Source organism: Neomonachus schauinslandi, chromosome 2 (genome assembly GCF_002201575.2).
Source record: "Neomonachus schauinslandi chromosome 2, ASM220157v2, whole genome shotgun sequence".
Taxonomy (NCBI): Eukaryota; Metazoa; Chordata; class Mammalia; order Carnivora; family Phocidae; genus Neomonachus; species Neomonachus schauinslandi.
The window spans coordinates 142,977,840-143,000,442 of NC_058404.1; the positions used below are offsets into that span (position 1 = coordinate 142,977,840).

The following is a 22,603-nucleotide window of genomic DNA, read 5'->3' on the forward strand; positions in this document are numbered from 1 at the left end:
GCTTCCAGTGGTTCTGTAGCTAGTCTCCTTTGCCAGAGAGGTCACTGTGGAACTGATCATTATGGAAAAAAGGACAGCCAATCTGGATCATCCCCAAGAGGAAGTGACAGCATGTAATGGGTTGGGATTATGGTAGGCAGCTTCTCATACGGTTCCCAACAACCCTGCCTCCTGTTAGTCACACCCTTATATAATCCTCTCTTCTTGAGTGTGGACTGAACTAGTGACTTGCTTCTAGCAAACAGAATACAGCACACATGATGAGATGTTACTTCCGTGATTAGGTTTCAAAAGACAATGACTTACTGGCACTCTTTCTTGCTCTCTCTCTTGCTTACTCTGAAGAAGCAAGCTGCCATGTTGTGAGATACTCTATGGAGAGGCCTATGTGGCTAGGAATAAGGGAGGCCTCTGGTCAATAGCTCATGAAGAACCGAGGTCTTAGTCAACGACCTACAAGGAACTGAATCCTATCAACAATCCTGTGAGTGAGCTGGGAAGCAAATCATTCCCAGTCAAGTCTTATGATGACTGTAGCCTCGTGAGACAGCAAGATCCAAAAAGACCCAACTACATTACACCCAGACTCCTGACCCAAAGTAACTGTGAAATAGTAAGTGTTGTTTTAAGCCACTAAATTCTGGACTAATTTGTTATGCAGAGATGGATAACTAATATAGGTGTGAGGGTCAGTTTTATTTATGTCAGATGTCTAGGATACAGTCCTCTGTTATCCAAACACTAATCTAGTTGTTGCCTTGAAAGTATTTTGTAGATGTGATTAGTGTCTATAATCAGTTAACTTTAAGTAAGGGAGATAGCCAAGATAATCAGGTGGGCCTGATTCAATCAGCTGAAAGGCCTTAAGAGACTGAGGCTTCCCAGAAGAAGAAATTCTGCCTGTAGACACAGCTTCAGCTAATGCCCAAAAGTTCCAGCCTGCCCTTCCTGACAGCCTGACCTACAGATTTGGACTTGCCTTGCTAGCCCCCACTTAATATATATGACTTAATATATATTAAATCCTTGCAGTTAGTGACTTAATATATATTTCCTATATATTTTCTACTGATTCTGATTCTCTGGTTGAACGCTGACTGATTATTGGGATGAACAAGTTTGGTGGATCAAAGTCTGGAGGAAGTTGGTGGTGAAGAGCTCTCTCTTCTGCTATAAATACAGATAAACTGTCTGAACAGCCTTCCAAATTGCTCTAGGTGTTGACTCATACTGTGAATTTCTCCTAGTGATGAATATGTCATGTCCTCTCTACATGAGATCTTATTGATGTCCCAGTCCCAGCCAATCTCAGACAACTGCACTGAAACTTCACTCCTCCCAGGGAAGGCTAAAAAAGAGTGTCAATTAGAACCAATGAAGATACTTATATTTAATGAGCCCTCAAGGAACAGGCATGGATTTATACAAACTAAGTCGCCGATAGCTCTGTAGGTTTACCTTCTTTTCCCCTTTTGATGGCTTAGCAGAGAGCTGGCTCAACAGGTCTGGGTAAGATTAACAAAATAGACTAATTATCAGCCACTGGAGTCCAGGGCTAGAGTTCAGAGTATGATATATACTCTACTATACTATTTCTCTAAGTATTCTTCCAATAAAACCTTGTATCTGCACTATAAGGTACAGGGAATCCCAAAGCTATGGTTTTCTACCAGGTATTATAATTCATCTATAGTCTTCCCAATCCAGGTACAGTTTTCCAAATGGGGTCTTGGGTCTTTTTTAAAAGCAAGGAATGTAGCCTGATTACACCACTGACATTCCACCTTTAATCAGGTTTTCTAGGAAAGCAGTACAGCAGAAGGTTAACCTGCAGTAACTTCTCCATTGCGGAAGGAGAAAGGGTTTTGTTGCCATTTACTCACAGTTCACTCACATATCCTTGGATTAGTATTTCTGACCACCAGGAAATTGTATTACCTAATGGGACACTGGTGTTTTCTCCAATTCCTAACCAAATGACCTATTTTTTTTTTAGATAAAAACTTATTGTGGGTCCTATAGAAATTAGTTATCTTGGAAATCATAAACAAGTTTAAAACAACACAGGACTGTGTTAGCACTAAATTTGGTATCATTTTTTTTTTTAAAGATTTTATTTATTTGTTAGAAAGAGAGAGCGTGGGCGAGAGAGAGTGAACGAGAGTACAAGCAGGGGTAGCTGCAGGCAGAGGGAGAAGCAGGCTCCCTGCTGAGCAAGGAGCCCGATGCGGGACTCGATCCCAGAGCACTGGGATCATGACCTGAGCTGAAGGCAGCCACTTAACTGACTGAGCCACCCAGGCGTCCGGATTTGGTATCATTTTTTATCCCTTTTAGAAACAACTGTTTTTTTTTTTCATCCAGAGTTTTATTCAGTCACAATGGAACAAGGTTCTGATTATATCCTTCCAGCTTGAGTTTTTAAAAGCCCCGGCTATCTTCCTTCATAGTGTTGAAAACAGCCTAGCTTTACTTTTTTGGGGGGTTTTGCCCTGAGATCCCAATGGTTGTCTCTAGATGGCAGCAGAGGACATTGGTTAGAATTCAGTTTGGCATTAAATCAACAGGATCAATTGCAGTGGCCTTTGTCAGAGCTCCCAAACAAATAGTGCATGTAAGCCTCCACAAAGTCCTCTCCTTGTGGCTGCTTTGAACATTAACTTGCTGTGACAGCCTCTGCCTGACCTTGTGGGCATACCCAAAGGGGTGTGCATATTCCTCTCCTCCCTTCCTCGCATGAGCTCATATTGCACTTCCTCATGAAAACCTGAACCCTGGCTCATTCTCAATCAACCCAATGGCTCCACCCCTTTTGTTCATAATAATCCCACTCACAAACAACTCTGTGGGTTCCACTGCCCACCTTTTGTCCATCAACCAGTGACTGATTTGGCCTCCATCTACTGCAGCCAGGGTTTCTTCCTCCACAAATGTCATTTGGCCAAATGCATCAGGAGCACCAAAGTGGAATCATTTTGTCATCCCAGCTTCAACTGCATTTCTGGCTGTGATGTATTGGTTAGGTGAATAGGTTCTGGGGTGGGTGGTGGGGTCCTGATTTGTACTGTTCACTGATTTCCATGGTAAAGCTCTCAACCATGGCCAATTTCAAGCTACTGTGATGTATGAGGAACTGGGAAGAGATGTATGCCCACAATCAGCTTCCGTGAGCTGGTATGAGCCAGATCTAAATGGCTTAGTTTTTGGTCAGGTCCACTATATGGTTGATGAGAGGAATGGGCACTTTTCCTCTCAATACAAATTTACTCGCTTCAGTCTTCATCTTCCCTCTCAAGGTAGATAGTTTCATTCACTTGCAACGCAGGACCGGGACTGGGGTGAGGCAAATGAGGTGCCTATGAATGCGAAATTTAAAAAGGCACTCACTCTTAGAATCATGCAAGTTTGCAGACGGTACAAGTATATGACCCTAAGAGTAAGGACCTTCCTTAAATTCTGTGCCCCAGGCGTCTCAATGGCCACAACACTTCTGTCATTAAATCATAAGTGGATCAGCCCCCACCCCAGCATGGTGTCTCATCAGTACTTTCCTACTTACTTACCTGTACTTTTTATTTTTTATTTTTTATTTTTTTTATTTTTTTAAGATTTTATTTATTTATTTGAGAGAGAGAGAGAGAGCACATGAGACGGGGGGAGGGTCAGAGGGAGAAGCAGACTCCCTGCCGAGCAGGGAGCCCGATGCGGGACTCGATCCAGGGACTCCAGGATCATGACCTGAGCCGAAGGCAGTCGCTTAACCAACTGAGCCACCCAGGCGCCCTTACCTGTACTTTTTAATCTCATAGTGCCTTGGCCACAATGAGTCAAGGTCTAAAAGTCTATCCCACTTCTGAGGCCCTACTGCAATACTCACCCTGCTTGATCAGCAGCCCTGGTTTTGGGTTCAGCCAGACAGGCACACTCATAAGACCCAAAAAGGCTCTCCTCTCACTAGTTTACTCAGTTTTACAGAAGAATGCAAGGCAAGAAACATAACATACTACTTAGCAGCAGGGCAGCATCAGATACATCCCTTCAACGCAAGTCCTCACAGCAATCCAGGCCTGTTCTTTTGTTCCCAAAATGATGGCTTGGGTACAAGGAAACAAGCTTACACAGGCGGGTGCAGGAACTATCCTAGCTTAGTAGCCTCATTCCACATAAAGACAATATCTCTTATGCCAGTCCATGCGTATAGTTTCAGGACTCAGCAAGAAAAACACCTGCATATGTCACACCGCATTCGGGAATGCCCAAAGCTATGGCTTCCCCCAAATATTTACAGTTTATTCACAACCCTCCCAGCTCAGATACATTTTACCAATCAAGGGCTATGTTTAACATTAGGTAGCGTTATACGGTTACACAGTGGTCATTTCACCCTCAGCAGATTACAGAGAAACAGTGTTAGAAGATCAACAGGAGGCCATTTTCACAGGAGGAAGGAGAAAGGGTTTTATTAATCTTTCACTCAGACACCAAGCCACAACATCATAAAATTTCAGAATGCTGGGGATGAGGGAAAATTCTAAAACCATCCAAAGATTAAAATAAGGTCTAATTCAAAGTTTTAGTAATTAGAATGGCTTCCTGCTCTTCAACAGCAGCACCAGAAACCAGAAGACAATGGAGGAATATCTCCAAAATTCCAAGGAAAATGGTTTCCAAAACAGAAATACGAATCTATGCAAACTATTATTCAAACTTACAGGTAGATTTTTTAGACATGCAAAGTCTTAAAAATTTCCCTCAATGTCTTTTCTCAGAAAACTTTTAGAAAACACACACCCTTGGGCGCCTGGGTGGCTCAGATGGTTAGGCGTCTGCCTTCGGCTCAGGTCATGATCCCAGGGTCCTGGGATCGAGTCCCACATCGGGCTCTCTGCTCCTTGGGAGCCTGCTTCTCCCTCTGCCTCTGTCTCTCATGAATAAATAAATAAAAATCTTTAAAAAGGAAAAAAAAAAAAAGAAAAGAAAACACACACCCTTGCCAAACAAAGAAGTAATTCAAGAAAGAGGAGAAAATCCAAGATATAGGGGATTCCTCACAGGGGAGAAACAAAAGGAAGTCTCTACAGTTGTGAGGAGAGATTTTAGGATATTCAGCAGGCCTAAAGAGTACATCACAGAGTAGTTTGATGGGGGGAATCCAGGAGTATATTCCAAAAAAAAGAGAGAAAGTATCTGATATGTCTGAATGTACTAAGTGGAGATTTATATTTCTAAGGATTTGGAGGTGAATTATTGATGGGATATAAAAAACTAAGGAAACAAAAAAAAATCATACAACTAATAACCCTGGGGTAAAAAAGGTATTTAAAAAGGTATGAGTCTTGGGGTGCCTGGGTGGCTCAGTTGGTTAAGTGCCTGCCTTTGGCTCAGGTCCTGATCTCAGGGTCCTGGGATGGAGCCCCACATCAGGTTCCCTGCTCAGTAGGGAGTCTGCTTCTCCCTCTGCCTCTGCCTCTTCCCCCTGCTCGTGCTCTCTCTAATAAAAAAATAAAATCTTAAAAAAAATAAATAAAAAGGTACCAGTCTTTATTACAATGGGAGATTGGGAAGGGGGAAATGCACAAACACTGAGGGGCGTAGGGTGGTGGTTATGAGATATATTTGGTTTACTGACATGACAACTATTTCTAACTCCCTTCTCCTTGCCTCCCTGCGCTAGAGAGGCTGAAAAAGCTAATTACCTCATTTCCAAGCTTTTCTTCAAGTTATGGATTATCAAGTAGCTGTTCTGGTCCATGATATGTTATCAGAAAACTACTAGCAGTTTCTGGGAAAGCTTTTACTTTCCTGATTAAATAGGAAGATCTAGCTGCCATCCCACTTCCCTTTCCTTTTGTCTTGAACATGGATTGATGCCTACAGCTACAAGAGTCACACTGCAAATATGAATCAATAAACCCAACAGGGTAAGATTGGTGGAACAGAAAGACAAAAGCTGAGACTGAGTTACTGATGATGTAACTGATGAGGTTTAAAAATTTAAAAATCAAGAAATAACATGCTGAAACATATTAAAAACTTTAGCTGAGGGGCGCCTGGGTGGCTCAGTCGTTAAGCGTCTGCCTTCGGCTCAGGTCATGATCCCAGGGTCCTGGGATCGAGCCCCGCATCGGGCTCGCTGCTCAGCTGGGAGTCTGCTTCTGCTTCTCCCTCTCCCTCTCCCCCTGCTTGTGTTCCCTCTTTCGCTGTGTCTCTCTCTGTCAAATAAATAAATAAAGGGGCACCTGGGAGGCTCAGTCGTTAAGCATCTGCCTTTGGCTCAGGTCATGATCCCAGGGTCCTGGGATCGAGCCCCACATCATGCTCCCTGCTCTGTGGGAAGCCTGTTTCTCCCTCTCCTGCTCCCCCTGCTTGTGTTCCCTCTCCCGCTGTCTCTCTGTCAAATAAATAAAAATAAAATCTAAAAAACAAAACAAAACTTTAGCTGAGAGGCAACTGGGTGGCTCAGGTGGTTAGGTGTCTGCCTTCGGCTCATGTCATGACCCCAGGGTACTGGGATCGAGCCGCACGTTGGGCTCCCTGCTTGGTGGGGAGTCTGCTTCTCACTCTCCTCTACCTCTCACCTTGCTTGTGCTCTCACTCGCAAATAAATAAAATCTTAAAAAAAAAAAAACTTTAGCTGAAAAATTAAAAATGAATGCCACTGAGAAGTGAAAATTGGGGATAGGGAACAGTGGGGCAGGGAGTTGCTATTTTTCATAAGCCTTACAAGTACGGTTATGGGCCAGGTACTTCTTTGTTGTGGGGAGCTGTTCTGTGCATTTTGTTTAGCAGTGTCCTTGGCCTCTACCCATTAGATGCTACTAGTAGCAACTAGGGATGACTGTGAGAGTTAAAAATTCCAGTTATTATTAAATGACCCTGCAGGGCAAAATTGCCCCAGTTGAGAACCATTGCCTTATAGTATTTTATTTAACTTTCAGAATGCTATAAATGTATTATTTTGATAAAATTAAATTATGGGGAAAAACTAATGATATGAAAGGAGCTAGAGACCATCAATGTCATTTCTCTTTTCAAACACCTGTCAGTTTCTTTCCTGACCTTTCCCTGGGCCTAAGATCCAACTCCTTTCTTCCCAGACAAGCGCAGACAAAACAGAGACACTTACCACCTAGAAATGCACACTCATAATGGCTGCAGGTCTTGTTTGTGCTTTGAAGGATAAGGTTATTGCTGGCTCCATCCTGTGACACATTAAAAATCTCATTCAGAGGTATTAAAATAATTCTTTCACTTTCTTTATCAAAAAAATTTTCTATAGCAACTCCAAAGCATGTGTGGATGGTTAACAGAATGTGTTGGTCATTAGCAGCTTGAGGTTTGGCTGAATACGCCAAGGTGAAATGGCCAAACCTGGCTTGGTTTAGCCCTCCAAATGTAAATGAGACATCCTGGCTTATACTATACACCACAGTTTTGTAACTGTCCTCACAAGGTCTTCTCAGCAACTGCAGGGCTTTTGTCAGATAAAAATGAAAAGCTTTGAACTGGAAGTCATAGATATAATCTTTTCGAGATAGGCCGGCCGTCTTCACAGCTTCATTGAACATATGGTAAAAGGGACTCTGCTCTTGAGCTTCAGAAACATATGCCATCAGTGCTATTCCATGGTTATCTTTAAAACTCATAGGGAGAAAGATGCGAGTCTTCCGGGCTTCCCATCTGGCTTCTGCATTTTCCCACACATCCTTCAAGAGCTGATGGCTTGCTTTTTCCTCCTTGAGCAATTGGGGAACATATTTGACTTCCATTTTGTCAGTGCATTTTAGGTATTCATCATCAAATGCATTATCTGCCATGTCTAACATTTCAGCCTTCACCTTCAAAAGAAAAGGAAAAGGAAATTAATACTCTTGAAATGAGATGTTTGGTGTATATCATTTTCTCTCCCTTACTGTCCCCACCCTCTCATGCCCTGCCTAGAATCTCTCCCTTGCTTAGACCCAACTTTGGACATGATTTTTATGTAGGAAGTATATCCCACTGTTACTGATAACTTTTGTCAGCTGTGATCTCTTTGTATGAAACAGTAAAGGTTAGCAATGAGAAGTATGGGAACGATTATGCCTGTAATTCACTCATCTGAACCTTATGGTGCAGAAGAAAGAGTAAGTGTGAAATTAAAGGAATGGGTAGCAGTCTTGGCTCTAAACAATATTCTTAGCTAGATTTTTTCAACCCCTTAAGACTGCTGAATGACTCTGAAATATCATGTGTGAAATACGGTACATGATACATAATGATCAATATTATTCATTTTCCTTTGAGGATTCCCCCTCCCTTGCACACGTGGTTTGGGTAGAACTGATTCTGCACCTTCTCTCCAATGATAAGTAATGATGCAGGGGTGTTTTCTTTTCTTTTTTCTTTTTTTTTGAGAGAAAGAGCGTGCGCGCACGAGAAAGAGCATGTGAGCAGGTGGGGTGGGGAGGGGCACAGGGAGAGGGAGAGAGAGAATCTTAAGCAGGCTCCACACTCAGCAGCGCAGAGCCCCATGTGGGGCTCAATCTCACAACCTTGACATCATGACCTGAGCCGAAATCAAGAATCAGATGCTTACTACTGGGTATTTACCCCAAAGATACAAATGTAGTAATCTAAAGGGGCACCTGTACCCCAAAATTTATAGCAGCAATGTCCAAACTATGGAAAGAGCCCAGATGTCCATCAACAGATGAATGGTAAAGATGTGGTATATATATACAATGGAATATTATGCAGCCATCAAAAAATGAAACCTTGCCATTTGCAATGACGTGGATGGAACTAGAGGGTATTATGTTAAGCGAAATAAGTCAATCAGAGAAAGACAATTATCGTATGATCTCACTGATATGTGGAATTTGAGAAACAAGGCAGAGGATCATAGGGGAAGATAGGAAAAAAAATGAAACAAGACAAAACCAGAGAGGGAGATAAACCATAAGAGACTCATCATCTCAGGAAACAAACTGAGGGCTGCTAGAGGGAAGGGGATTGGAAGGATGAGGTGGTTGGGCGATGGACACTGGGGAGGGTATGTGTTGTGGGGAGCACTGTGTATTGTGTAAGACTGATGAATCACAGACCTGTACCCCTGAAACAAATAATATATTATATATTAATAATAATAAAAAAGAATCAGATGCTTAACTGACTGAACCACCCAGGTGCCCCAGTGATGCAGGTTTAAAAACCAGAGTGCTCCTAGGGGGGAGAAAAAAAGCTTCTTCCGTCTACAACCATAAGCTCCACGCGTCATATTAGCTTGGGGCAGCCAGTGCTTATCCTTTTAGTTCCATGGAGAATCCTGACTGTAAATAAAGCCAACAAAGAAAGGCCTGCAGAGCTGAAAGGGAGAGAGAAGAGGCCCCGATGACATTAGTTAAGACCCTGGGTCTAGCTGTACCCGAAAGTTTTACCATAAGAATCAATAAATTCCGTATCTGCTTGAGCTAGTTTGAATTGTGTTTCTGTCACACACAACTGAAAAAGGCCTAATGTATCTTTAAATAATACATACAACATAATAAGTGGGGTTGTATCATATAATTAGCACTAGCTTGGAGCCAGACAAATCTGGGTTCAAATTCCATAACTAGATACTAATTAGATATGGGAAAGTTATTTCACATTTCTGAGCTTCAATTTTCTCATCTAAAAATGAGGATAAGGGAAATAATATCTTAACTGCAGGACTGTTATAAAGAACTAATGATAAAATGAATATATGCAAACCCCTTACCCACACTGCCCACCCACCTATTAAGCCTTCAACACACTGTGGTTATTTTCACTATTTAATGATAGGAATACATGTATTATACTGTAAGCTCCTCAAGGGCAGGAAATGTGTCACATTTACCTTTTGAATTCCAAGCTTCTAGCAGAGCAACTAGCAAAATATTCAAGTGAACTAAATTAATGAAGGACAGTTGGAAGAAAAGGCAGGCAAGGAAGCCCCACCCCCCACCTTAAAAGGATTTTACACCACCCCCGGAAAGAGCCCTCCACCCTTTCCCACGTGATAGATAGATGACAAAAATGTGATTGGGTGACCCGTGCAGGGAGGGTTAATCAGATTAAAACAGCCTGCCAACAAGCCCATAAAAACCCCTAGACTTAGAAACTCTGGTGGCCACCCTCTCGGGTCCCCTCCCTCTTCAGGAACTTTGTACTATCATTTTGCTATCGCTCAATAAACTTTGCTTTGCTGCCCACCACTCTTCATCTGGTCTGCCTCTTCATTCTTTGAAGCGGTGTGACCAAGAACCGCGGGCACTAAATAAAAAGAAATCCTGTACTCTGGCCTATGGATCAAAACAAAGGACAAGCAAATCTGCCCGGGGACACCACTTAAGGGCTTCTACAAATAAAAGGGTAATTCCCTCATTATTTTCTCTTTCCACTATTCTATACTTGTAATAGTACATTGGCTGCATAAGCCACAACCTAAGCAGGAGACCTCAGCTGAAAACTTTATAAGGACACTTAGGAGCTGTTAAAGTTGCAGCCTCCGAGTGAATGATTTTTTTTTTTTTTTTACCTCATGAATGATTCTTAAAAAGCGTGTGAGTGAGTGTGTGAGTGAAAGTGGGTGTGGCAGGAGTGAGGGGAGGGAGAAGGGGGAAAGAGAGAGAGAGAGAGAATCAACCTAAAAAAGCAAAATAAATATCCCAGGCTATCTGCTTCCTACTATCTCTCTTCTCCCCCTCACAGACAAACTTCTTGAAAGAAACGTCTACCCTTGATATCGCCATTTCATTTCCACTCACATCTCAATCCTCTTTACTCAATCCCACTCCCATTCCTCCACTGAAACAACTCTCACTAAGGGAACACCTCTTAGATTCTTTTGAAGATCCAACATATTCTATTGGCCATTAAATGTTGGGAGTTTCTCAAAGCTATTTATTTTTTAACTCTCAACTTAGGCAATTATATACATGCTCATAGTGTCAATTATCATCAAATATCTCTGACCTGTCCCTGTAAGTGCCAGACCCGTATTATCAACTGCCTACTTAGTAACTCCACTTGAATTGCACAAAGACCCTTCAACTGTTAATAGTCTAAGAGCAAACTTACCATCCTAGTACCTACAGCACCCATCAACAACCTGGTCCTTACAAAGACCCATCTATTCATTTTAGTTTTCCTAGGTATCTTCTTCTCAGTCACCCTCTGTGGTCACTCTATCACTAAGACCTAACAAACTTCTCCAGGGTGTCTTCTGTATGCCAAGCACTAAGTGTTCCTATGTATTAATGAAATCATTTAATCTTCATGGCAACCCTGTGCGGTAAATACTATTAGTCCCTTTTTTAAGGATGAGCAAACTAAGACAGAGTAACTTGTCTGAAATTGAGATTTGAAGCCAGGCAATCTGGCCCCAGCATCTGTCCTCTTAAACAAAATGCCCTGTTTCCAATGATAAAGACCACAGACATTTATGTAGCACTTTCAGAAGACTTTAATTTTCTCCTCCTAACAACTATTATGAAAGGTTGGGCAGACAATTCATAACATCATTTTATAAATGAAGAAACTAGGCCAGCATCAGAAACGGTCTTTATTATCAGCCACGGAATATTCTGCTGGGGAAGTCATTGAGACCACTGAATTCCTGGGTCTGTAGGTCAGTTTCCTGAAGTGGGAATCTGAGCTTCAGGAGATTAAATCACTGCCATCTCCTAGCCAAGAAATGCATTTTCCTTTGCAGCACAGAACGTACCACGGTGTATCTTGGGCACTAATACCTGACTCATTTTCAAGACCTAAGACATCACACCCTGAAACCACCTCCCACATTCCTCACATCATATCTGAGTCACATCATATCAGAGTCATATCATATCCTATCCAGCATGTTCCTTTCTTTTCCTATGCCTCTAACCAGTCTCCACAGGTCTAATTTTAGACATTAAGTCTTTCTGGTCCAAAGCCACAGTTGATTGTGTGTTCTGTACAGTGAGTGCCTTGAGCAGTGAAAAAGTTCACAAATGCCACCACCATTCAGGGACAACTGAATGGATATTAAGGGACATGTCCAAAACGCTAGATGAACACACTGATAATATTTTCTTCCTGTTTTATCACTGAAACAAAAGCCCTTACTAATGAAATTTAATTAGCAAAAATTTATTACAAAAATATTACCAAAAATGTGGAAATGACCTAAATGTTAATGAAAAGAAACTGGTTAAACAAATTATAGAACAGTCACAGAACACACATGAAATTATGTTACAAAAGAATGTTAAAAATGCATATCAAAACCACAGTGAGATACCACTTCACATCCATTAGAATGGCTATAATCATAAGGAAAATAAGTGTTGGCAAAGATGTAGAGAAATTGAACCTTCATACATTGCTGGTGGGAATATAAAATGGTACAGCCACTATGGAAAACATAAAGTTATCATATGACCCAGCAATTCTACTCATAGTTACATACCCAAAAGAACTGAAAACACGTTCACATAAAAATCTATACATGAAAGTTCAAAGCAGAATTATTCATTCCTAAGAGCCTTTAAAAAGTGAGAACAGAACCCAAATGTCCATCAATTAATAAATGGGTAGGGGTGCCTGGCTGGCTCAGTCGGTTAAGCATCTGTCTTCAGCTCAGGTCCTGATCTCAGGCTCCCTGCTCGCGGGGAGTCTGCTTCCCCCCCCGCCCCTCCCCCCACTCCCGCTCATGCTCTAATAAATAAAATCTTAAAAAAAATTAATAAATGGATAAACAAAATGTGGCATAACCATACAATGGAATATTATTCAGCTCTAAAAAGTAATGAAGTACTAGTATATGCTACAACATAGATGAACCTTGAAAACAATATACTAAGTGAAAGAAGCCACATAAAGGGCCAGATACTGTACGATTACATTCCGGTGAAACAACCAGAATATGCAAATCCACAGAAACAGAAAGTAGTAATGGTTGTTAAGGGAAGCAGGGAAAAGGGAATTGGGACTGATTGTGATAGCTACAGGACTTCTTTTGGGGGTGATGGGAATGTTCTGTAATGAGATAGTGGTGATGGTTGTACAACACAGTGAATTTATGAAAACCACTGAATTATGTACTTTAAAATGGTGATTTTTTTATGATATGTGAATTATACCTCAATTTAAAAAATCATACGGCAGTACAGGCAACAGAATACACAATGATTCCATTGACAAGGGATCAGTATATTAAATGCAAAAATAAAATTTTAAGAACGACATAGTTTATTTTATTTTATTTTAATTTTTTTTAAAGATTTTATTTATTTGACAGAGAGAGAGACACAGCGAGAGAGGGAACACAAGCAGGGGGAGTGGGAGAGGGAGAAGCAGGCTTCCTGCTGAGCAGGGAGCCCAATGCGGGTTCGATCCCAGGGCCCTGGGATCATGACCCGAGCCGAAGGCAGACGCCCAACGACTGAGCCACCCAGGCGCCCCTATTTTATTTTTTTAAGATTTTATTTATTTATTTGACAGACAGAGACACAGTGAGAGAGGGAACACATGCAGGGGGAGTGGGAGAGGGAGAAGTAAGCTTCTCACGGAGCAGGGAACCTGATGCGGGTTCGATCCCAGGACCCTGGGATCATGACCTGAGCCGAAGGCAGACGCTTAACGGCTGAGCTACCCAGGTGCCCCAGAACTTAACATATTTTAAAGAAGGCACTTCAAAACAGTGGAAAAATATTCAGTAGTGATGTGACAGTTAACACTGTCGAGAAAGAAATCAAATGAGATGCTTCGCTCATATTTTACATAAAAATATGTTACAGAATGTTTAAAGATTCAACTGCAAAAAATAAAATCATACAAGTTTTCTCAGAAAAAAAGAACACCATATGTGAGAAAATGGTCATTACATAGTTCAACAAAACACACACAACCAAACACTGCAGTGTCATCTTATTTGGACAAAATACATATTTTAAGAATACTTAATGACATAAACATTTATATACAGTAGTAACTTAAAAAGCGAAGTAAAATAATACTTTGTACAGTGTGAACCCATTTTTCTAAATTATAAACACACACACAGAAAAAAGCCAAGAAGACTATACACCAACAGATTAAGACTCTTTTCCCTCTGAGTGGAGGGATTGTGAATGATTTTTACTTTCCTCTGTTTGCTTAATTTTAATTTTTTCAACTTTCTACAGTTGGCCTGTATCTAATGTGTAAAATGAAAAGATAAAATCTACTTGTAAAAATCTAATTTACCTCTTCTATTTATTCTATCCACTCTCATTTCCAACATCAACCCACCCAATGTTGCCTCAGGCAACATTATATCAAGAGTTCCCATTCCAATGACCACATACTTCCCATTCCCAACATTACCTGGAAAATGTCCATTAGAATCATAGCTGCCACCAGCATGGTGACCATATCAAAATGTCCGGTCTTCATTTTTCTCTTCTAAATTAAAATGAAGAAATTCCAATTTAGCAGACTTAAAAAAGAGTAAGTTTAGGGAAGTAGAGCAGGATGACACAGTGTATGTATTTCATTCAGGGTGAGAGTAGATATCATGATGGTCAGGAAGTGATCATCAGTAAATTTCCAATGGCTGGAAGGGCCATTAGATTCTGTCTCGTGGCTAACATCCTCATTCTACAGATAGGGAAACAAAAGCTCAGAGAACTTCAGAAATTTGTTCAAGATTAAATCTGTCCATTTCCATTCTCCTCCAGCCATGCTGTCTCTCCCATCATGGACAGTCATTGGTAGTCATATTTTCTTCCTATCTCTGAATTTCCCCTTAGCCTACACAGGAAATAACACAAACTATAAAAAACAATCACTTCAGACTGGTGGTCTCCTAGCTCCTAGTTTCCAAAACTTCCCCAGTAGTTATGGTCCATGCACATCATCCATTCTTTTATCCTCTTTGCAAACTAAGTCACACTCATCTGTGTAGGATGGAGGGAATGATGAGACCAGTAGTGTTACTAACTGAAGGGTTACACAAGGGGGCCTCCTTCCCCCAAATATTCAGATTCAAGAGAAGCCCAAGGATAAAACAAGTGTCTTGCATAAATTTCTGATGGCAGGAATGAAAATAAGAAAAAATTAGGTAGGCAGGAATTCTAATAAGATTATACAACTCTTTGGCCAAATGCCCAATACTTGTCCCAATATTTAGGAGACTGAAAGGGGTAAAGAGGAGGGTGAGAGGTCCTCAAGAGCTGAAGCTGTCCCCACAGCTATTAACTGACTCAATTAAAGGTTGGTTCTTTCCACATACCTGTAATAAAGCTGACTTTACTGGAACTGAACAGAGATCTCTACTTTATCCTACCAATCAACATATTCTGGCATCTGCAAATGGGAATAAACAGCATAGGGGAAAGGAGAGTTCTCTCTTTGGCCCCACATTCCCATCTTTACTCAGGAGCAGTTTCTTTCACTACAGACTCTGAAATATACAACCAAAATGCCACTTTTGTGTTAAACTTCACTTTCTAAAAAAGATTTGAAATATAATACTCGACAGATAACTGTCACGAGGCAGTATGTGCCAAGCAAGCTCTGAATCAGGATTTTCTGAAAATTCTTTACTTCTGTAGCTGAGTGTAAATAAGTCAAAATGTTTACCTGGCTTTTCTGCCTGTGGAGGAGGTTTAACTGATGCTAGGTCTCAAACTGTTTCCCCACTCCGTCAGTTGTGGTAAGCGTGTCTTCAGGATGGGAGGTTGTTGACAGTGAGAGCTGAGAGGGAATGCTTTTCTTTTTATAAACACCCCCAGCAGTAGCTTGGCAGTGGCACCTCACCCCATTTGTGTTCTGCTATTTATATCTGGCCCCCACACTACCCTTTGGAATCACTGCTGTTAACACATGCAATCTCCAAGAGGCTTGTAAAGCCACAGCAATTCCCCCTAACCACACAGCATGTTCAGTTCCGAGCCCTGCTGTAGGCTTCTCAGAGAGTGATCACCTCCCATTCCTAACCCTTTGACTCTGAGATGTCAAACTAAAGCAAGGATTTTACCTGAACTAGATGGTTCACATAACCTAGGGAACTTGCTGTGTTAATCTCTGGCAATGATGATGGCCATCACCATTCACTCAAGCAGCTTACTATTTTTCAGGTAACTGTGCCAGCTGCTGGGATACACAAGCAAGTAAAACAAAGACTAAAAAGCACCCACAATCTGATAAAACACATTAATATTCATACATAATCAAAATATATGTTGAAAATCCAAGTGAGTTTTAGAAAAAGTCTAGTGAGAACACTAAGGGAAGGATTTGGTAATACCTGCGACTACAGTTCCATTTGAGTAAGGTACACAGAGCAAATATATAGACTGCAACGCTGACGAACACTTAGTAGTTCGCTGACTATGGATAAAAAACTGTGAAATGTCCTAGGAAATTTATGCATATATATCAAAATACATTAATATATTAGATAATGCACAATATAGAATAGCCCCAAACTGGAAACCATCCAAATGCCTAACAACAGTAGAATGGGTACGTTGTTATATTCATACAATAGAATTTTGTATAGTACTGAAAATGAATAAACTCTAACCATATAGAAGAAAATGTGAATAAATCTTAAAATATTTTCAAGCAAAAGAAGAGACACGAACATGTATATACTGTATGATTTAATTTAGATAGGGAACAAAATCAAACAAAGCACATCTATAGCATTAGAGTCAGAATACTGGTTACTCTGAGTAGGAAATAACTGGAAGAGGAACAATGAGAGTATTTGGGATGCTGTTTAGGTTCTGGTTTGGTTCTGGGTGTTGATTATACGGATATATTCAGTTGTGAAAATTCACCAAGCTATATACTTATATGTATTTTCCTCTGAATGTGTGCATATGTACATATATTACTCAACCGAACATTTTAAATATTAAAGTGCACGCATTTTTATAAAACCCACCTCTAATCTTCAGCCTTCAAAACCTCTAACTTCTTCCCACTGCACTAGTTAAGCTGTTTAAGATAGAATTTAATACACTAAATAGACTCCCAGCAATAGCATCATTAAAAAAAAAAAAGGTCTGATCAGAAAGAAAAAAGAGGGTTCGCACATGTTTTCAGGCTTTATGTTCACACGGACCTTCTTTTAAGTCTTATGCATGTGAGCCTATGGGAGTGGGATTTTCCTGTCTTTGGTACTAAAGCCTACCAGGTTTGTCTATATATCACACAAAAGACAAAGTCCACCAAAAGCACGTAACAAACACTGCCTGAAGTTCAAGGCAAGTCTGGCCTTGTTTATGCTCAGTATGCTTTTGCTCCATTCCTGTTTTAAACTTTCTTTTAGTTGAGGTATAATTAACATACAAAACCTACTAGATTCAGGTGCATAACATGTTTGATATTGTGTATATTGCAAAATGATCACCATAAGTCTAGTTAACATGTCACCATATTTACAAATTTGTCTCTGCAATAATTTTTAAGACATACTCTCTTAACAACTTTCAAATATGCAATATGGTATTATTACTTACAATCACCATGTTGTACCTTATATCACCATGACATTTACTTTATAACTGAAAATTTGTACCTTTCTACTCCCTTCACCCATTTCACCCATCCCTCCCAACCCCCAACTATGGTAACCACCAATCTGTTCTGTCTTGGTTTTTTTAGTTTTTGTTTTTTAGATTCCACATATAAATGAGATCATATGATGCTTTTGTCTTTGACTTATTTCATTTTAGCATGCTGCTCTCAAGGTCCATCCATGTTCTCACAAATGGATGTGGTATATTTTATTCTTTTTTATGGCTGATAATATTCCATTTTATTTATATATGTGTATATATGTGTGTGCATGCACACACACATCACATTTTCTTTATCCATTCATCCACTGATGGACACTTAAGGTTGTTTCCATATCTTGGCTATTGTAAATAATACTGTAATGACATGGGGGTGATACATACCTTTTCAAGTTAGTGTTTTGTTTTCTTCATATAAATAAATACCCAAAAGTGAAATTGCTGGATCATATGGCATCTATTTTTTCCATAGTGGCTGCTCCAATATATACTACCACAAACAGTGCACAAAGATCCCCTTTTCCACATCCTTGCCAACGCTTGGTATTTTTCCCCTCGCAGTCCTACCCCTTTGTTCTTTTTGATAATAGCCGTTCTTCTAACAGATGTGATCGCCCACTGTGGTTTTCATTTGCATTTCCCTGATTAGTGACTTTGGAGATGTTTTAATGTACCCACTGGCCTTCTGTATATCTTCTTTGGAAAAATGCCTATTCAGAGCATCTGTTCATTTTTTAAATTGGATTAATTTTTTTTGCTATTGTCTGAGTTCTTCATATATTTTAGATACTAACCCCTTATCAGATATATGATTTGCAAATATTTTCTTCCATTCAGTAGGTTGCGTTTTCATTTTGTTACTGGTTTCCTTTGCTATGCAGAAACTTTTTAGTTTGATGTAGTCCCAATTGTTTATTTTTGCTTTTGTTGCCTTTGCTTTTGGTGTCAAATCCAAAAATTACTGCCAAGATCGATGTCAAGGAACTTATTACTCTCTATATTTTCTTCCAGAGTTTTTATGGTTTCATATCTTACATTCTAGTCTTTAATCCATTTTGAGTGAATTTTTGTATATGGCCTAAGAAAGTGGTCCAGTTTTCCCAACACCATTTATTAAAGAGACTGTCCTTTCCCCATTGTATATTCTTGGTGCCTTTTTTTTTTAAAGATTTTATTTATTTGACAGAGAGAGAGTGAGCACAAGTAGGGGGAGCATCAGGCAGAGGGAGAGGGAGAAGCGCAGAGTTCGATCCCAGGACCCTGGGATCGTGACTGGAGCTGAAGGCAGACGCTCAACAACTGAGCCACCCATGTGCCCCCTTGGTGCCTTTTTCTAAATTAATTTACATATATGTATGGGTTTATTTCTGGGATCTCTATTCTGTTCCACTGATCCGTGTATCTGGTTTTTTGTTGTTTCTAATTTTTTTCATAAAGATTTATCTATTCGTTTGAGAGAGAGAGAGAGAGAGAGAGACAGCAAGTGAGAAAAAGAGCAGGGGGGAAGGTTGAGGAAGAGGGAGAAGCAGACTCCCCGCTAATCAGGGTGCCAAAAGCGGGGCTCAATTCCAGGACCCCAGGATCATGACCTGAGCCAAAGGTGGTCACTTAAATGATGGAGCCAGTCAGGTGCCCCAGTTGTTTTTAAGTAGGCTCCATGCCCAGCATGGAGCCCAATGTGGGACTTGAACTCATGACCCCGAGATCAAGATCTGAGCTGAGATCAAGAGTTGGATGCTCAACTGACTGAGCCACCTAGGTGCCCCTGTGTGTCTGTTTTATGTCAATACTGTAGTAGTTTGATTACTATAGTTTTATAATATAGTCTGAAATCAGGGAGCCTGATGCTTTGTTCTTCTTTCTCAAGATTGCTTAGGTTATGCAGGGTCTTTTGTAGTTCTACACAAATTTTAAAATTGCTTGTTCTATTTCTGTGAAAAAATGCCACTGGAATTTTGACAAAGGTTGCATTAAATCTATAGATTGCTACGGGCAGTATGAACATTTTAACAATTTGAATTCTTCCAATCCATGAGCATGGAATATCGTTCCATTTATTTGTGTCTCCTTATATTTCTTTCAATGTCATACTTCTCAGTACATAAGTCTTTCTCCTCCTTGGTTATAATTCGAGTACTTTGCTCATTTTAATGCAACTGAAAATGGGGTTATTTTCTTCTCGCTCTCTTTTTTTTTTTTTAAAGATTTTATTTATTTATTTGACACAGAGAGACAGCCAGCGAGAGAGGGAACACAAGCAGGGGGAGTGGCAGAGGGAGAAGCAGGCTTCCCGCGGAGTAGAGAGCCCAATGCAGGGCTCGATCCCAGGACCCTGGGATCATGACCTGAGCCGAAGGCAGATGCTTAATGACTGAGCCACCCAGGTGCCCCTTCTCTCTTTTTTTAAGATTTATTTATTTCAGAGAGAGAGAGCATGCATGCAAGTGGGGGGGAGGGGTGGAGGGAGAGGAGAGAGAGAATCACAAGCAGACTCCCCACTGAGTTCAGAGCCCAATGTGGGGCTTGATCTCACAACGCTGAGATCATGACCAGAGCCAAAATCAAGAGTTGGACGCTTAACCAACTGAGCCACCCAGGTGTCCCCTTAATTTTTCTGATAGTTTGTTATTGGTGTATAGAAATGCAACATATGTAATGTATGGTGATTAACATAAGAATAAAAAATTTTTAAAAAAAGCAACATATTTCTCTGTATATTGACTTTGAAAGACTTTTTTTTTTTTAAGAGAGAGAGAGACAGCCCAAAACAGGGAGGGGCACAGGGAGAGGGAGAGAAATCCTTGAGCAGACTCCCCTCTGAGCACAGAGGCCAACTTGGGGCTCAATCCCAGGACCCTGAGATCATGACCTGAGCCAAAATCAAGAGCTGGACACTTAACCAACCGAGGCACCCAGGCAACCCTCTGTATATTGACTCTGTATCCTGCAATTTTACTGAATTTACTAGTTCTAATGGTTTTTTGGTGGAATCTTTAAGGTTTTCTATATATAAAATGCCATGTCATCTGCAGAGTGATAATTTTCCTTCTTTATCTCCAATTTGGATGACTTTTATCTTTTTCTTGCCCAATTGCTGTGACTACGACTTCAACACTATGTTGAATAAAAGTGGCAATAGTGGGCGTCGTTGGGGCTCCTGGGTGGCTCAGTTGGTTAAGAGTCTGACTCTTGGTTTCAGCTCAGGTCATGATCTCAGGGTCCTGGAATCAAGCCTTTCATTGGGCTCTGCACTCAGTGGGGAGTCTGCTTTTTCCCTCTCTTTCTGCCCCTCCCCCACTCACACATACTCTCTCAAATAAATGAATAAATCTTAAAAAAAAAAAAAGAGCGAGCGGGCATCTTTGTCTTGTTCTTAATCTTAGAGAAAAAGCTTTCACTTAACCCCACTGGGTTTTTTTGTTTTGTTTTGTTTTTAATTTTTTTTTTTTAAGATTGTATTTATTTGCGAGAGAGAGAATGAGAGACAGAGAGCATGAGAAGGAGGAGCAGACTCCCTGCTGAGCAGGGAGCCCGATGTGGGACTCGATCCCGGGACTCCATGATCATGTCCTGAGCCGAAGGCAGTCGCTTAACCAACTGAGCCACCCAGGCGCCCCCCACACTGGGTTTTAATATTAGTTGTGGGCTTGTCATAAATGGCCTTCATTATGTTGAGGGACATTCCCTCTATACCCACTTTATTCCAAGTTTTTATTATAAATGGATATTGAATTTTGTCACATGCTTTTTCTGCTTCTATTTAAATGATATGATTTTCTCGCTTCATTTTGTTAATGTGGTGTATCACACTGACTGATTTGTAAATGTTCAATCATCCTTGCATCCTTGGAATAAATTCCACTTGATCACAGGGTACGATCCTTTTAATGTATTGTTGAATTTGGCTTGCTAATATTTTCTTGAGCAATTTTGCATCTATGTTCATTAGGGCTACTGGTCTGTAATTTTCTTCTCAGTAATTGTCTTTTCTTGTCTGGTTTTGATTATCATGGTGATGCTGGTCTCATACAAGGAGTTTAGAATGTTCCCTTCTCTTTTATTTTTTGAAGAGTTTGAGAATGATTGGTGTTAATTCTTCTTTGGTAGAAATCATCAGTGAAGTTATTTGGTCCTGGAATTTTGTTTGTTGGGAGGTTTTAGAGATTTTATTTTTTATTTATTGGACAGAGAGAGAGACACAGCAAGAGGAGGAACACAAGGAGGGGGAGAGGGAGAAGCAGGCTTCCCACTAAGCAGGGAGCCCGATGTGGGGCTCAATCCCAGGACCCTGGGATCATGACCTGAGCTGAAGGCAGACGCTTAATGACTGAACCACCCAGGCACCCCTGTTGGGAGGTTTTAAATTATTGTTTCAATCTCCTTACTAGTAATGGATCTGTTCAGATATTTTTTCTCTTCCTGATTCAGTTTGGAAAGGTTTTATGTTTCTAAGAATTTATCCCTTTTTTTCTAAGTGGTCCAATGTGTTAGTGTGTAATTGTTCAAAGTCTCTAGTGATCCTGTATATTTCTGTAGTATCAGTTGTAATGATTCTCCTGTCATTCTTGATTTTACTTAAATCCTCTTTTTTTTTCTTGGTGAGTTTAACTAAAGGTTTGGCAATTTTGTTTATATTTTCTAAGAACCAGCTCTTGGTTTCATTGATCTTTTCTATTGTCTTTTTGTCTCTATTTCATTTATTTCTCTTCAGACTTTTATTTCCTTCCTTCTACTAACTTTGGGCTTCATTTGTTCTTCTTTTTCTAGTTTCCTGAGGTGTTAAGTTAGGTTGAGATTTTTCTTGTTTCTGAGGTATGCATTTATTGCTATGAACTTCTCCCTAGAACTCTTTTTGCTGTATCCCATAATTTCTGGTATACTGGTTTGGTATTTTCGTTTTCATTTGTCTCAGATATTTTTTTGGATTTCACTTTTGAATTCTTTACTGACCCACTGACTATTCAGTAGCATGTTGTTTAATATCCACATATTAATTTTTCAGTTTTCTTTTTGCAATTGATTTCTAGTTTCATACCACTGGG

General features: G+C 40.3%; 1 protein-coding gene across 6 annotated transcripts in view; it reads right to left on the bottom strand.

Moving 5' to 3' along the window:
* ART3 (ADP-ribosyltransferase 3 (inactive)) overlaps positions 1-14,424 on the bottom strand; it is a 30,932-nt gene extending 16,508 nt beyond the window's left edge. For all 6 annotated transcript variants that reach the window (XM_044912699.1, XM_044912698.1, XM_044912697.1 and 3 more), the window contains exons 1-2: positions 14,356-14,424; positions 7,127-7,838 (exon numbers count right to left, since the gene is read on the bottom strand). In XM_044912699.1, coding sequence (XP_044768634.1) covers positions 7,127-7,838; positions 14,356-14,424 — 781 coding nt within the window. The remainder of the gene's footprint in view (positions 1-7,126; positions 7,839-14,355) is intronic.
* Between the last annotated feature and the right edge of the window lie 8,179 nt (positions 14,425-22,603).